The sequence below is a fragment of the Orcinus orca genome, chromosome 11, assembly GCF_937001465.1.
Source record: "Orcinus orca chromosome 11, mOrcOrc1.1, whole genome shotgun sequence".
NCBI lineage: Eukaryota > Metazoa > Chordata > Mammalia > Artiodactyla > Delphinidae > Orcinus > Orcinus orca.
In genome coordinates this window covers 78,723,926-78,740,821 of record NC_064569.1, presented here as the reverse complement: position 1 = coordinate 78,740,821, position 16,896 = coordinate 78,723,926, and the positions used below count along the sequence as shown (strand labels likewise).

The window sequence follows — 16,896 nt, the reverse complement described above, 5'->3', positions numbered from 1 at the left end:
AGGTACAGAAATTGGGCATAGATTTAGAAACTCAGTCTAGTTTTCTTATAGGGTGATTATATTGAAATTTGTATAACTTCTTGGCAAAATGACTCCCTGAGAGATACTGTTATGTGTAGGAATATAGAAAATTCTGAGACATTTTGAAGATTTATGAGAGCAGCAGAACAGGACATAAGAAAACAGAAAATCCAGGATGTCTGGTTGGCCTCTCTCTGGTAAAACAGAAACAAGCCTTCCCAGGAACTCTGAGGAACTAGAAACCTTTGTGCCAGCATTGAGGTTAATGTGCTTCTTTCGGAAATATAAGGATGATTCTAAGAAGTGTTACAGAAACATATAACGTTTTGAAACATTACCTTGCTTGATGAGTCATATAAGAATTTTTCTGGAAAAGATGGATTTTCTATGACTTGAAATAGCTCTTTTGGAAATTCATCAATACAAGAAGAAGAATATAGCTGTAAGAATCTTTTAAGGAAAAAATGCATTTCTTTTTGGCGCAAAATCAATCCAGAGTTGAAAAGAGAAGTGAGAAGTGTGTCATCTGGCAAAGACATTCCAGATCCTGGCTTCAGAGATGCTTAAAGAAAAAAAAAAAAAAAAACCAAAACACTAATATAGAGTCATGTTAGATAACAAAATGGTCTCAATATTGTTGGCCTTTACTCATTAATTTTATTCCTGTATATCCCCACCTCACCTAGTGGCTGCCCATGACCTTCCTCCATTTTTCAAGCTTATACACTAATAGAATTGCTTCTGGCCAAGCTTAGCAATGCAAAATATTCTATCTAGCTGTCTTATTTTGGGTTTCCCCACCAAAAAAAACTTAAAGCAAAAATGTAGGTGCAGGTAATTTATTTGAAAACTGATGTCAAGTGAGAGAACAGGAAAAGTGTGATAGAGAGAAGAAAAGAGCCAATGAGATTGAGTTATGAAAGGGCTACAGCTATGGACAAGGAGGGCTCAGTCCTGCTGAGGACCTCCTGGAAAAAACATGTAACATTGTTCCATCAATGTTACAACTATTTACCAGTTCCCTACCTCAGGTTACTGCTGAGTGTGTGGAATCCCTGGTACTTCCAGGCTGTCCTGCCTGCATGCTGGGCCGTAGTAACTTCTGAGAAAGCCCAGAGCAGAAAGCAGTAAAATGTGGGCGATTGACATGGGAAGCCCCAGCAGGTGAATCCAGAAGTGAGCTGAGTTGATAAGGGGGAGGGCATCACCAGGGCCTGCTGCGCTGGCTCATGTCCACTTCCTTGACATTGAACTCTTGGCCCCATCACAATGCACCTTCTACCCAACACCTTTCTGAGTGCTTGTCCATCCCATCGCTAACTCCCAATAACCATGCTGAGCCACCCCGTGACTCGGCCTATTTGCCCTGCTGGCTTCTCCATCACTGGGCGCTGGCATGGTCAACCTGTCTTTTCCAACTGTTTGCCAATAAGCAACACTGAATCACCAATTTTATGGCCACAGATAAACACATTGTCACAAAAACATAGGAGGAACTGATTTAAAGCAGATTATACACGTTTTTCTGGATATTCTTTAGATCTTTAAATCAATGATTTAAAAGAAAAAAAAACTGAACAAAATCCAAAACTTCGTGGAGTTAAATATCCTATCTTCCCCTTTACATACTGGATACTGGAACACTCTCTCTTTAAAGCCAAAATTTCACCTTGTTCATTTTATAAGCTGTCACATTATGGTCACTCTGATTCTTAACCGTTTTGACCCCCACACCACTTTGGCAGTCTTGGGGGATGCCTCTGGATGCCTCCTTCTAAGGACGTTTTCAAATACATTGAAATACAGTTCTATCCAAAGGTCCACGTATCTCAGTTTAAGAACCCCTAAAATTTCCATCTTCTGATGAGAGTTCACTCAGAAAGAAGTCAAAAGTATTTTATAATTCTAAATAAGAAATATGACTTAAACAATAAGTTTAAACAATATATTCCTGGAAAGGAATATATTCTTTCTTAACACAGAAAAGGCCTACCTAGCAGTTTGCTCATATTATTAATTCTTTGCAGGTGAATATAATAGCGCAGCAGAAGAATCCATGTAATATCCACTTTAATTGGGGTTTCTTCCCCAGTATCTACATTCTCATATATCTCATCACTAGGGTAAGAGAATGTACAGGCAGTCTGGAAGGCAACTTGGTAGTTATCTGAAAGTAAAAAAAAAAAAAAAAAAAAAATTGGAATACAAATATGCTTTCCTTGAAAAATAACCATATGTGAAAAAAGAAAAGGAAAACTCATAAACGAAATACTGACGCTTAGGGCTGCATTCAATTAAAAAAAAAATTTATATCACAAAAGACACCAAACACAAAGTTAAATGACAAACCATAGACTGAGAAAAGATACTTAGAATACACAAATTATATTTTGTCTACTATGTAATCAATAAGAAAAAGTCAGCTAGTTCAACAGAAACATGGGCAAAAAATTTCAACAGGCAACTCATAGAAAAGGAAACCCAAATGGACAAAATTTTTAGCATAATTAAAAATCAGATAAATGCAATTTAAAATGAAATACCATTTCACATTCCTCAGGAATTAACAGAAACTAAAATCTCAAAATAATAAATATTGTTAATAATGTGAAGAAACCAGAATTCTCATACAGCACTTGTGAAAGCAAATTCCTGGGCAGGGTCTAATAAAATTTTAAATGCAGATACTCATATATATGTACCAGGAGTCTTGCAGAAGGTACTCATGGCAGCATTGTTTGTATTACCAAAAAATAAGAAAAAGGAAACTTGAATAAATACAGGCATTAATTTGATGGCATTTCAAATGAATTAACTAAATCCATAAGGGAGAAACTATACTCCATGGGACAAATCAGGCCCATGCATGTTTATGTATGACCCATGAGCTAAGAATGGTCTTTATATTTTTAAGTGGTTGAAAAAATTTTAAAAATAGTATTTTGTGACATGTGAAAGTTTATGAAATTCAAATGTCAGTGTCCATAACTAAAGCCTTAATGGAATACAGCCATGTTCATTCATTTACATTTTGTCTACGGTTCCTTTCACATTAACACAGCAGAGTTGAATAGCTACAACAGAGACCACAAAGTGTAAAATATTTACTATTTGGCCCTTTATAAAAACATTTACTGACCCAGACTTTGCTCAAAAAAGATAAAGTGGAGAAAAATACCTAAAGATAATTAATATAGAGACATCAATAGCCTCCACACGAAAACAACAACCAGTAGAAATCTAATGAAAAAATTTTGCAATACCAATAAAAAGGTAAAATATCCAGAAATAAACCTGACAAGAAGTATACAAGATCTATCTAAAGAAAACATTAAAACACTCTTAAGGGACTAATATTTTTTTAAAAGGCATGAACTAAAAAATATAGGACATAAAATATTCTTGGTTAAGATGACTCAATAGAAGAAAAATGTTGTTTCTAAGATAAAATATAAAGGTAATGAAACTCCAATGAAATTATGAGAGAGCTTTTTTAACTAGACAAGCTGCTTCCAAAGTAAAAATAAAAAGCCATAAAAGACAAGATAAACAATTTTGAAAAGAAAGAGTAATGAGTGGGGATTTACTTTAATAGATATTAAATATATTATAAGGCTACAATAATTAAAACTGTGTGGTACTGAAACCTGAATAGACAGATCAATAGGAAATGAGTAAAAAGTACAGAAATAGGGTGGTCATCTGGAAAAACTAAAATTGTATCCATTTGTTATTTTTTATATATTCCAAATAGGTTTCCATAAATTAGTAAAAGGGTCCATGGGAGAACTAATTCATAGTCACAGAATAGGGACAAAACCTTTCTAACTATGACATAAATGCAAAACTTATCAAAGAAAAGTTTAATAATGTATACCATTTAGAAATAAAAAGTTTCTTCATGGGACAGAACCACCATAAAGAAGGCTAAATAATAACTGATAATTGAAAAAATATATTTGCAAATAGTATCACAGTTAAAGGGTTGATTTCTATAATTAAGAGCTTCTACAAATGTTTAAAGAAAAGGCAACAGAAAAAAACCAACACCCCCCCACCAAAAAAAAGGGCTTCCCTGGTGGCCCGATGGTTGAGAGTCTGCCTGCTGATGCAGGGGACACGGGTTCATGCCCCAGTCCAGGAAGATCCCACATTCCGCAGAGCGGCTGGGCCCATGAGCCATGGCCGCTGAGCCTGTGCGTCCGGAGCCTGTGTGTCCGGAGCCTGTGCTCCGCAACGGAAGAGGCCACAACAGTGAGAGACCCATGTACCGCAAAAAAAAAAAAAAGAGCAAATCATAGGCAGAGAGTTCACACAAAAGATGCTTAAGCTTAGTCCTAGTAAGAGATGTGTAAATTTTTTTTTTTTACATCTTTATTGGACTATAATTGCTTTACAATGGTGTGTTAGTTTCTGCTTTATAACAAAGTGAATCAGTTATACATATAAATATGTTCCCATATCTCTTCCCTCTTGCGTCTCCCTCCCTCCCACCCTCCCTATCCCACCCCTCTAGGAGGTCACAAAGCACTGAGCTGATCTCCCTGTGCTATGCGGCTGCTTCCCACTATCTATCTACCTTACGTATGGTAGTGTATATATGTCCATTCCACTCTCTCGCTTTGTCACAGCTTACCCTTCCCCCTCCCCATATCCTCAAGTCCATTCTCTAGTAGGTCTGTGTCTTTAGTCCTGTCTTACCCCTAGGTTCTTCATGACATTTTTTTCCTTAAATTCCATATATATATGTTAGCATACGGTATTTGTCTTTCTTTCTGACTTACTTCACTCTGTATGACAGACTTTAGGTCTATCCACCACATTACAAATAGCTCAATTTCGTTTCTTTTTATGGCTGAGTAATATTCCATTGTATATATGTGCCACATCTTCTTTACCCATTCATCCGATGATGGACGCTTAGGTTGTTTCTGTCTCCAGGCTATTGTAAATAGAGTTGCAATGAACATTTTGGTACATGATTCTTTTTGAATTATGGTTTTCTCAGGGTATATGCCCAGTAGTGGGATTGCTGGGTCATATGGTAGTTCTATTTGTAGTTTTTTAAGGAACCTCCATACTGTTCTCCGTAGTGGCTGTACCAATTCACATTCCCACCAGCAGTGCAAGAGTATTCCCTTTACTCCACACCCTCTCCAGCATTTATAGTTTCTAGATTTTTTGATGATGGCCATTCTGACTGGTGTGAGATGATATCTCATTGTAGTTTTGACTTGTGTTTCTCTAATGATCAATGATGTTGAGCATCCTTTCATGTGTTTTTTGGCAGTCTGTATATCTTCTTTGGAGAAATGCCTACTTAGGTCTTCTGCCTATTTTTGGATTGGGTTGTTTGTTTTTTTGTTATTGAGCTGCATGGGCTGCTTGTATATTCTGGAGATTAATCCTTTGTCAGTTGCTTCATTGGCAAATGTTTTCTCCCATTCGGAAGGTTATCTTTTCACCTTGTTTATGGTTTCCTTTGATGTGCAAAAGCTTTTAAGTTTCATTAGGTCCCATTTGTTTATTACTGTTTTTATTTCCATTTCTCTAGGAGGTGGGTCAAAAAGGATCTTGCTGTGATTTATGTCATAGTGTTCTGCCTATGTTTTCCTCTAAGAGTTTTATAGTGTCTGGCCTTACATTTAGGTCTTTAATCCATTTTGAGTTTATTTTTGTGTATGGAGTTAGGGAGTGTTCTAATTTCATTCTTTTACATGGAGCTGTCCAGTTTTCCCAGCACCACTTATTGAAGAGGCTGTCCTTTCTCCAATGTACATTCCTGCCTCCTTTATCAAAGATAAGGTGACCATATGTGCATGGGTTTATCTCTGGGCTTTCTATCCTGTTCCATTGATCTATATTTCTGTTTTCGTGCCACTACCATACTGCCTTCATTACTGTAGCTTCGTAGTATAGTCTGAAGTCCGGGAGCCTAATTCCTCCAGCTCCGTTTTTTGTTCTCAAGTTTGCTTTGGCTATTAGGGGTCTTTTGTGTTTCCATACAAATTGGGAAAAAATTTTTTCAGTTCTGTGAAAAATGCCAGTGGTAGTTTGATAGGGATTGCATTGAATCTCTAGATTACTTTGAGTAGTAGAGTCATTTTCACAATGTTGATTCTTCCAATCCAAGAACATGGTATATGGCTCTATCTATTTGTATCATCTTTAATTTCTTTCAACAGTGTCTTATAAATTTCTGCATACAGGTCTTTTGTCTCCTTAGGTAGGTTTATTCCTAGATATTATATTCTTTTTGTTGCAATGGTAAATGGGAGAGTTTTCTTGATTTCACTTTCAGATTTTTCATCTTTAGTGTATAGGAATGCCAGAGATTTCTGCACATTAATTTTGTATCCTGCTACTTTACCAAATTCATTGATAAGCCCTAGTAGTTTTCTGGTAGCATCTTTAGGATTCTCTATGTATAGTATCATGTCATCTGCAAACAGTGACAGCTTTACTTCTTCTTTTCTGATTTGGATTCCTTTTATTTCCTTTTCTTCTCTGATTGCTGTGGCTAAAACTTCCAAAACTATGTTGAATAAGAGTGGTGAGAGTGGGCAACCTTGTCTTGTTCCTGATCTTAAAGGAAATGCTTTCAGTTTTTCACCATTGAGGACAATGTTGGCTGTGGGTTTGTCATATATGGCCTTTATTATGGTGAGGAAAGTTCCCTCTATGCCTACTTTCTGCAGGGTTTTTATCATAAATGGGTGTTGAATTTTGTCAAAAGCTTTCTCTGCATCTATTGAGATGATCATATGGTTTTTCTCCTTCAATTTGTTAATATGGTGTATCACGTTGATTGATTTGTGAATATTGAAGAATCCTTGCATTCCTGGAATAAATCCCACTTGACCATGGTGTATGATCCTTTTAATGTGCTGTTGGATTCTGTTTGCTAGTATTTTGTTGAGGATTTTTGCATCTATGTTCATCAGTGATATTAGCCTGTAGTTTTCTTTCTTTGTGATATCCTTACCTGGTTTTGGTATCAAGGTGATGGTGGCCTCATAGAATGAATTTGGGAGTGTTCCTCCCTCTGCTATATTTTGGAAGAGTTTGAGAAGGATAGGTGTTACCTCTTCTCCAAATGTTTGATAGAGTTCGCCTGTGAAGCCATCTGGTCCTGGGCTTTTGTTTGTTGGAAGATTTTTAATCACAGTTTCAATTTCAGTGCTTGTGATTGGCCTGTTCATATTTTCTATTTCTTCCTGATTCAGTCTTGGCAGTTGTGCATTTCTAAGAATTTGTCCGTTTTTTCCAGGTTGTACATTTCATTGGCATAGAGTTGCTTGTAGTAATCTCTCATGATGTTTTGTATTTCTGCAGTGTCAGTTGTTACTTCTTTTTCATTTCTAATTCTATTGATTTGAGTCTTCTCCCTTTTTTTCATGATGAGTCTGGCTAATTGTTTATCAATTTTTTTTATCTTCTCAAAGAACCAGCTTTTAGTTTTATTGATCTTTGCTATTGTTTCCTTCATTTCTTTTTCATTTATTTCTGATCTGATTTTTATGATTTCTTTCCTTCTGCTAACTTTGGGGGTTTTTTGTTCTACTTTCTCTAATTGCTTTAGGTGCAAGGTTAGGTTGTTTATTCGAGATGTTTCCTGTTTCTTAAGGTAGGATAGTATTGCTATAAACTTCCCTCTTAGAACTGCTTTTGCTGCATCCTATAGGTTTTGGGTCATCGTGTCTCCATTGCCATTTGTTTCTAGGTATTTTTTGATTTCCTGTTTGATTTCTTCAGTGATCACTTCGTTATTAAGTAGTGTTTTGTTTAGCCTCCGTGTGTTTGTATTTTTTACAGATCTTTTCCTGTAATTGATATCTAGTCTCATAGCATTGTGGTAAGAAAAGATACTTGATACAATTTCAATTATCTTAAATTTACCAAGCCTTGATTTGTGACCCAAGATATGATCTATCCTGGAGAATGTTCCATGAGCACTTGAGAAAAATGTGTATTCTGTTGTTTTTGGATGGAATGTCCTATAAATATCAATTAACTCCATCTTGTTTAATGTATCATTTAAAGCTTGTGTTTCCTTATTTTCATTTTGGATGATCTGTCCATTGGTGAAAGTGGGGTGTTAAAGTCCCCTACTATGAATGTGTTACTGTCGATTTCCCCTTTTATTGCTGTTAGTATTTGCCTTATGTATTGAGGTGCTCCTATGTTGGGTGCATAAATATTTACAATTGTTATATCTTCTTCTTGGATCGAGCCCTTGATCATTATGTAGTGTCCTTCTTTGTCTCTTCTAATAGTCTTTATTTTAAAATCTATTTGGTCTGATATGAAAATTGCTACTCCAGCTTTCTTTTGGTTTCCATTTGCATGCAATATCTTTTTCCATCCCCTTACTTTCAGTCTGTATGTGTCTCTAGGTCTGAAGCGGGTCTCTTGTAGACAGCATATATATGGGTCTTGTTTTTGTATCCATTCAGCCAATCTGTGTCTTTTGGTGGGAGCATTTAGTCCATTTACATTTAAGGTAATTATCGATATGTATGTTCCTATTCCCATTTTCTTAATTGCTTTGGGTTCGTTATTGTAGGTCTTTTCCTTCTCTTGTGTTTCTTGCCTAGAGAAGTTCCTTTAGCATTTGTTGTAAAGCTGGTTTGTTGGTGCTGAACTCTCTCAGCTTTTGCTTGTCTGTAAAGGTTTTAATTTCTCCATCAAATCTGAATGAGATCCTTGCTGGGTAGAGTAATCTTGGTTGCAGGTTTTTCTCCTTCATCACTTTAAATACGTCCTGCCAGTCCCTTCTGGCTTGCAGAGTTTCTGCTGAAAGATCAGCTGTTAACCTTATGGGGATTCCCTTGTGTGTAATTTGTTGTTTTTCCCTTGCTGCTTTTAATATGTTTTCTTTGTATTTAATTTTTGATAGTTTGATTAATATGTGTCTTGGCGTATTTCTCCTTGGATTTATCCTGTATGCGACTCTCTGTGCTTCCTGGACTTGATTAACTATTTCCTTTCCCATATTAGGGAAGTTTTCAACTATAATCTCTTCAAATATTTTCTCAGTCCCTTTCTTTTTCTCTTCTTCTTGAACCCCTATAATTCGAATGTTGGTGCGTTTAACGTTGTCCCAGAGCTCTCTGAGACTGTCCTCAGTTCTTTTCATTCTTGTTTCTTTATTCTGCTCTGAAGTAGTTATTTCCACTATTTTATCTTCCAGGTCTCTTATCCCTTCTTCTGCCTCAGTTATTCTTCTATTGATCCCATCTAGAGTATTTTTAATTTCACTTATTGTGTTGTTAATCATTGCTTGTTTCATCTTTAGTTCTTCTAGGTCCTTGTTAAATGTTTCTTGCGTTTTGTCTATTCTATTTCCAAGATTTTGGATCATCTTTACTATCATTATTCTGAATTCTTTTTCACATAGACTGCCTATTTCCTCTTCATTTGTTAGGTCTGGTGGGTTTTTATCTTGCTCCTTCCTCTGCTGTGTGTTTTTCTGTCTTCTCATTTTGCTTATCTTACTGTGTTTTGGGTCTCCTTTTTGTAGGCTGCAGGTTCGTAGTTCCCGTTGTTTTTGGTGTCTGTCCCCAGTGGCTAAAGTTGGTTCAGTGGGTTGTGTAGGCTTCCTGGTGGAGGGGACTAGTGCCTGTGTTCTGGTGGATGAGGCTGGATCTTGTCTTTCTGGTGGGCAGGTCCACGTCTGGTGGTGTGTTTTGGGGTGTCTGTGGACTTATTATGATTTTAGGCAGCCTCTCTGCTAATGGGTGGGGTTGTGTCCCTGTCTTGCTAGTTGTTTGGCATAGGGTGTCCAGCACTGTAGCTTGCTGGTCGTTGAGTGAAGCTGGGTGCTGGTGTTGAGATGGAGATCTCTGGGAGATTTTCGCCATTTGATATTATGTGGAGCTGGGAGGTCTCTTGTGGACCAGTGTCCTGAAGTTGGCTCTCCCACCTCAGTGGCACAGCACTGACTCCTGGCTGCATCACCAAGAGCCTTTCATCCACACGGCTCAGAATAAAAGGGAGAGGAAGGAAAGAAAGGAAAGAAAGAAAGAAAGAAAGAAAGGAAAGAAAGAAAGAAAGAAAGAAAGAAAGAAAGAAAGAAAGAAAGAAAGAATAAAGTTATTAAAATTAAAAATATTAATTAAAAAAACGGATGGATAGAACCCTAGGACAAATGGTGGAAGCAAAGCTATACAGACAAAATCTCACACAGAAGCATACACATACACACTCACAAAAAGAGAAAAAGGGGAAAAAAATCATAAATCTTGCTCTCAAATTCCACCTCCTCAATTTGAGATGATTTGTTGTCTATTCATGTGTTCCACAGATGCAGGGTACATCAAGTTGATTGTGGACCTTTAATCCACTGCTTCTGAAGCTGCTGGGTGAGATTTCCCTTTCTCTTTTTTGTTCTCACAGCTCCTGGGGGCTCAGTTTTGGATTTGGCCCCGCCTCGGCGTGTAGGTCCCAGGAGGGCGTCTGTTCTTCGCTCAGACAGGACGGGGTTAAAGGAACAGGTGCTTCGTGGACTCTGGCTTACTCAGGCCGGGGGGAGGGAGGGGTACGGAGTGTGGGGCGAGCCTGCAGCGGCAGAGACCAGCGTGACTTTGCACCAGCCTGAGGCGCGCCGTGCGTTCTCCTGGGAAAGTTGTCACTGGATCCCGGGACCCTGGCAGTGGCGGGCTGCACAGTCTCCCCGGAAGGGGTGTGTGGATAGTGACCTGTGCTCGCACACAGGCTTCTTGGTGGAGGTAGTAGCAGCCTTAGCGTCTCATGCCCGTCTCTGGGGTCCGCGCTTTTAGACGCGGCTCACGCCCGTCTCTGGAGCTCCTTTCAGCAGCGCTCTTAATCCCCTCACCTCGCACACCAGGAAACAAAGAGGGAAGAAAAAGTCTCTTGCCTCTTCGGCAGGTCCAGACTTTTCCCTAGACTCCTTCCTGGTTAGCCGTGGTGCACTAGCCCCCTTCAGGCTGTGTTCACGCTGCCAACCCCAGTCCTCTCCCTGCGCTCCGACCGAAGCTGGAGCCTCAGCTCCCAGCCCCGCCCGCCCCAGCGGGGGAGCAGACAAGCCTCTCGGGCCGGTGAGTGCCGGTCAGCACCCATCCTCTGTGTGGGAATCTCTCTGCTTTGCCCACCGCACCCCTGTTGCTGTGCTCTCCTCCGCAGCTCCAGCTCCAAAGCTTTCCCCCTCCGCCACCCACAGTCTCAGCCCGTGAAGGGGCTTCCTAGTGTGTAGAAACCTTTCCTCCTTCACAGCTCCCTCCCACTGGTGCAGGTCCCATCCCCATCCTTTTGTCTCTGTTTATTCTTATTTTTTTTGCCCTACCCAGGTACGTGGGGACTTTCTTGCCTTTTGGGAGGTCTGAGGTCTTCTGCCAGTGTTCAGTAGGTGTTCTGTAGGACTTGTTCCACGTGTAGATGTATTTCTGGTGTATCTGCGGGGAGGAAGGTGATCTCCGTGTGTTACTCTTCCGCCATCTTCCCCTCGTCCAGATGTGTAAATTAAAATTAAATCTTCCCTTCCTACTATATTGACAAAGGTTTAAAATTTTTTATAATATACCTGTATCAACAAAGGTATGGGGAAAAATGACCTTTTATTAATTACTGGCAGGAAAACAAATTGGCATAACCTTTATGGAAGGTGTTTTGCAAACCTTATCAAAATTACAAATGATTCTACCCTTTGATCCAGAAATTTTCCTTATGGGAATTGACCCAATCAATATACTAGCTTATGAACAAAATTTTATACATATATAATTATACATATACTATATATATAAATCATATACATATGACATTTATAAATGTACATATATATCATATATGTGCAAAACTTTGTACATAGATTAGTATATCTATTGGGTCAATAGATATATATGTGAGATATATATATATATATATATATATATCTCTCTCTCACATATATATCCAGAGCAAATTTGTATGTAATAGCAAAAGGGTAGAAACAACCTAAATATCTATCAAAGGAAGACTAATTATGGTGCATCTTTATAAAGATTATGCAACAATAAAAAGAAGCTACGTATTGATTTGAAAAGAACTGCCAACAGATACACTTACATTAGGTTGAAGAAAAGCAATGAGGAAGGAGCATAAAATTATGCATACTAATGGCTATACTGTTATTTGTTTTTTGTTGTTGTTGTTGTTTGTTTGTTTTTTTGCAGTACACCGGCCTCTCACTGTTGTGGCCTCTCCGGCTGCGGAGCACAGGCTCCGGATGCGCAGGCTCAGCAGCCATAGCTCACGGGCCCAGCCGCTCCGCGGCACGTGGGATCTTCCCAGACCAGGGCACGAACCCGTGTCCCCTGCATCGGCAGGCGGACTCTCAACCACTGTGCCACCAGGGAAGCCCTATTATTTGTGTTTTTAAGGGAAAAATATATCAGTGTATTAGTGTGCACCATATTGGTTCACTCAACATTTTTCCTAATCTCTGAATGTGCTTACCTATATTGAAGAAGTTGCAGAGATAAAAATCCCATTTCTGAGGTTTCCTTGCAGCTAGGGCCCTGGATGAGATTTAGGTATCACCAATTCAGTGCATTCACGAAAGACCTGAAGTTGGCACTGTGCTAAGTGGTGCGGAAGACAAGAGTCAAAGCATCTTTTGCTTGTGTGGATTCTGGCAGAGGTGGTGTGGTTGGTGAGGCTGCAGCTAGAGCAGAGTCTTCCTACTTTGCAGGCAGATTTCTGATTCTACAGCTCCCCTTATGCTATGGTCTGAACGTTTGTGTTCCCACCCTCCTGAAATTCGTATGTTGAAATCCTAACCCCCCAAGGTGATGGTATTAGTGCCTTTATAAAAGAGGCTCCAGAGAGCCCTAGCCCTTTCCACCATGTGAGGACAAAGCAAGAAGGCACCATCTATGCACCAGAAAGCGGGCCCTCACCAGACACTGAATCTGCTGGTGCCCTGATACTGGACTTCTAACCTCCAAACCTGTAAGAAATACATTTCTGTTGTTTATATATAAGCTACCCAGTCTGTGGTATTTTCTTATAGCAGCACGAACAGACTAAGACACTTTATAAAACAAAAGAAAACAAAAACCTGCATTGCCTTGGTGATCCAGCTATGTATGGCTTAGTCATTTCTGGATGCTCAGCCTGGAATTTGTTTCTTTAGCCCTCACAGGGATTTTGAAAGTCCTTTAATAAACCTCCTCCTGCTTAAACGAATCGGAGTGGATTCTGTCCTCTGTAACAGAACCTTGACAGTTTGTATAAGCATGTGATATCTCTGGTAGAGAACACAGGAAACCAATTGTGGTAGGCAGAATAATGGTTCCCTAAAGATTTCCATGCCCTAATCCCCAGAACCTGTGAAAATGTTAGGTTACAGGGCAAAGGAGAATTAAGGTTGCAGATGGAATTAAGGTTGCCTGTCAACTAACCTTGAAATGGGGAGATTATCCTACGTTATCCATGTGGGCTTAGTGTAATCATAGGGGTCTTTATATGTAGAAAAGGGAAACAGAAGACTGAGTGTATCAGAGTCAGAGAGACTGAAGATGCTACTCTGATGGCTTGGAAGCTACAGGAAGGGGCCACAAGCCAAGAAACTCAGGTGGTCTCTAGAAGCCGAAAAAGCTTAGGAAACATTCTCCCCCAATGCCTCCAGAGGAATGTAGCCCTGCTGACACCTTAATTTTAGCCCAGTAAGGCCTATTTTGGACTTCAGAACTCCAGAACTGTAAGATAATATATTGTGTTGCTTTAAGCCACTAAATTTATGGTTGTTACAGCAGGAATAGGACCTTAATATTCTGACAACACTGACTGCCTCTGGGGAGGAGAACTGAGGCACTTGCAGAGAAGATGGAAGGGAGACATTCTCTCCATACCCTTATATGACTTTTGAGTTGTGATTCTTGAAAATAAATTACCTATGCAAAAAATTGAACTAAATTAAAAGAAAAAAAGAACCTCGATACATATTTGGCCAATGTCATTTGGTCTTTTTTTTTTTTAAGATTTATTTATTTTTGGCTGTGTCGGGTCTTAGTTGCGGTATGCAGGATGTGTGTTGAGGCATGTGGGTGGGATCTTTCGTTGCGGCACGCGGGCTTCTCTCTAGTTACGGCATGTGGGTTGTCTCTCTCTAGTTGTGCGAGTTCCAGAGCATGTGGGCTCTGTAGTTTGCGGCATGCAGGCTCCCTAGCTGAGGCGCACGAGCTCAGTAGTTGTGGTGTACGGGCTTAGGTGCCCCGCGGCATGTGGGATCTTAGTTCCCTGACCAGGGATCAAACCAGCGTCCCCTGCATTGGAAGGTGGATTCTTTACTAATGGACCACCAGGGAAGTCCCTGTCATTTGGTCTTTAACGTCACAGAGAAAAATTAAGGCCAGTTCAATTTCTGTTCCTTTGTAGAAGGTCTTTTTCTGACTGTTTACAATTTTTTCCTTCCTCTTTATAATCCAAAAATGATGCCAAAATTTGTCCAGGTGTCATCTGTGCTGTCTTTAAATTTATCTTCAGAAGAATTTCTTGGAGGGACAGTCCCTTATACCCTGCATTGAAGAGTATCCCTTTGCAACAGTTTCCACTATCCCCAGCCAGATCTGCATGCTTTCACTGGTTCTGGGCCAGTATTTATGCTTATTTCCCTGCATCATTCAGGAGGTGTGAATTCCAACCTCACAGTCTTAGGTGGTTTCTGACTTCTCCCCTGTGGTTGCTTTTTGGCCCTCACTGGGCACTTGGCATGTTGCTCTGCAGCTACGCAGGCCAGTGGGCAGCGTACTTCTAGTCCTCAATTTGTGGACAAGCTCTCTCTGAACGCCAATGTTATGCAGTTAGCTAGGTTCTGACTTTCCCTACCTGTGGGGCCCTCTTTCCAGACCCCTTCTTTCACCAGGCATTCAAGTCCGAGCCCTGGCTGTTCCTCCTCCAGTGACTGCTCAGCTGCAGCTCTTGCTTAAAATTTCTCATTTTACTTTGGTGACTTGGGATCTCCCTTTCCTGATTTCATGCTCAGCTATAAATTAAAACACTTTTGGTTCTATTTTATCCAGCCTTGTAATAGGTTTGTATTGGGGAGGGCAGAAGTATCTTTCATGCCAGCTCAGGCCAACAGGTTGACCAGAAGTATCGATTCTGCATTTTGATTTCCTGGTAAAACTTATTTATCACACCCAACACAACGATCCAGGGCACTGCCTTTAGAATTGTATAGCTGAGGGTCTATATTAGCCGTGAACCATCACCCAGAGTTCAATACCTCTCCCAGCACCTTGCCTCATTTAATAAATGTGCATAGTGACACTCTCACAGGACTTTCCTAAAGGATAAATGAAATCACACAAGAAAGCACCAGCACACAGCATCAGGAGTGACTGCTTAGGCTCTGCTAAGAGTTTCAAACCATCTTGTTAGATTTCCTTTGGTTCCTTCAAGGGTCAATCTTCCTCTGAGTCTTCAGGATAGCATCCCATTGCGTTCATGTGGCAATATTTTCTCACATGTGCCATCTGTTGTTTCTTATTTTCTCACTGTTGACTCTGTCTAGAATAGGGTCTCTTCATGCCTTGTGTCTGACAGTAGAGAGTGGAGAACGTATGCTCTGCCCTTGGTCATGGTACCGTCCTTTCTCAGATTTACATGCTCCAAGGGCAGAGCTCTGAGTGGAACATCTAGACTCTTGCAGACATCAGCCCAGGACAGCTCTGCTTCGCTGAGGATGGTTCTCATCATACCCCCATTGTATGAATTGCTGACACTCTGGATTGATACAGCACATATACTCACACATGCTCATACACACACACACACAAAATCACTGTTGTAAGCATGAATGATTTATCTCCATTCTCACCTGTACATGGTTTAATTATTCAGGATTTGAGGATATAATGTGTCTCCCTAGTTCCCCACCACTATGGGAAATTGTGTCTCAGAGGAATAGAAAAAGCCAAGAGAGCAGTAGAGGAATGACATCCCAGTTTTTACTTGGCATTGACCCATGTCTCTGAGCCAGGGGCAAGGCAGTATGGGAAAGACAAATCATTTTTTTTTCAGGATGGACGGTTTTCTCTGTTTCAAGAGGCAAAGCATGTACTTGTTGATTCTCGGTCAGTTGATTCTCAGTTCTGCTCCATAGATCTCTATGTTCTGACAGTACGTTCATCAACATTGATTTTTGGAATGACACGTATTTATATTTTTCCATATATCAAGTGTATTTAATTGTGAGAGGCTGCATCTGGAATCACTAATCCTAAATGTTGCTTTTAATTCAAAGTGTATTATAGAATTTAATAATTTTTAATCCTAGCTGAATTTTTTATTAAGCCCACAGGAAAATCACGACAAAAAGATGGTGTATATTTGAATATAACTGGGCCCAAAGTAGACATGGAGTAAATGGTTTTTTGCATTCAATCTAAATATGGTCTCAGCATCATTTCAGGGTCTCTATTCCTACAAGACAATGTAAAAGAAACCTCAATAAATTGGACCAGCTACAACACTCAATTCTCTTATTGTTCTATAGACATCATACAATTGCTCTCTGGTTCTGGCAAGATGATCTATATTCCATCCTCCACACGTGACTGGTCTATTTTGTCACCATGCTTCTCTGATTGTCAACTGCTCTGCTGAGAAGATGAGCTCCCCCTCCTATCTGGTATCCATGCCTCCAATTCATTTGTATCTGCCCCACATGTACTTCTTCCAGAAAAAAAAGTTCCTCATAAACTCATATGCACACCCCACCTGTGTCCAGCTTTAGATTAAAATACATTAATCTGCCTCCACTAATTAATATGGTCCTCTTAAAAGCTGCATTTATATAATTTCAAAGTAGATGCCTGTTCTGATGGCCAAAAACTGGAAGCTCGTGGAAGGCAAGACCCACTCCTTGGT

At 39.8% G+C, this 16,896-nt stretch overlaps 1 protein-coding gene across 1 annotated transcript in view; it reads right to left on the bottom strand.

Annotated features, from left to right (window-relative positions):
- Positions 1-16,896, bottom strand: part of CFAP54 (cilia and flagella associated protein 54) — a 306,933-nt gene that overhangs the window by 56,629 nt on the left and 233,408 nt on the right. Inside the window, exons 62-63 of the mRNA XM_033427688.2 lie at positions 2,015-2,188; positions 360-583 (exon numbers count right to left, since the gene is read on the bottom strand). Of these exons, the coding sequence (XP_033283579.2) occupies positions 360-583; positions 2,015-2,188 (398 nt within the window). The remainder of the gene's footprint in view (positions 1-359; positions 584-2,014; positions 2,189-16,896) is intronic.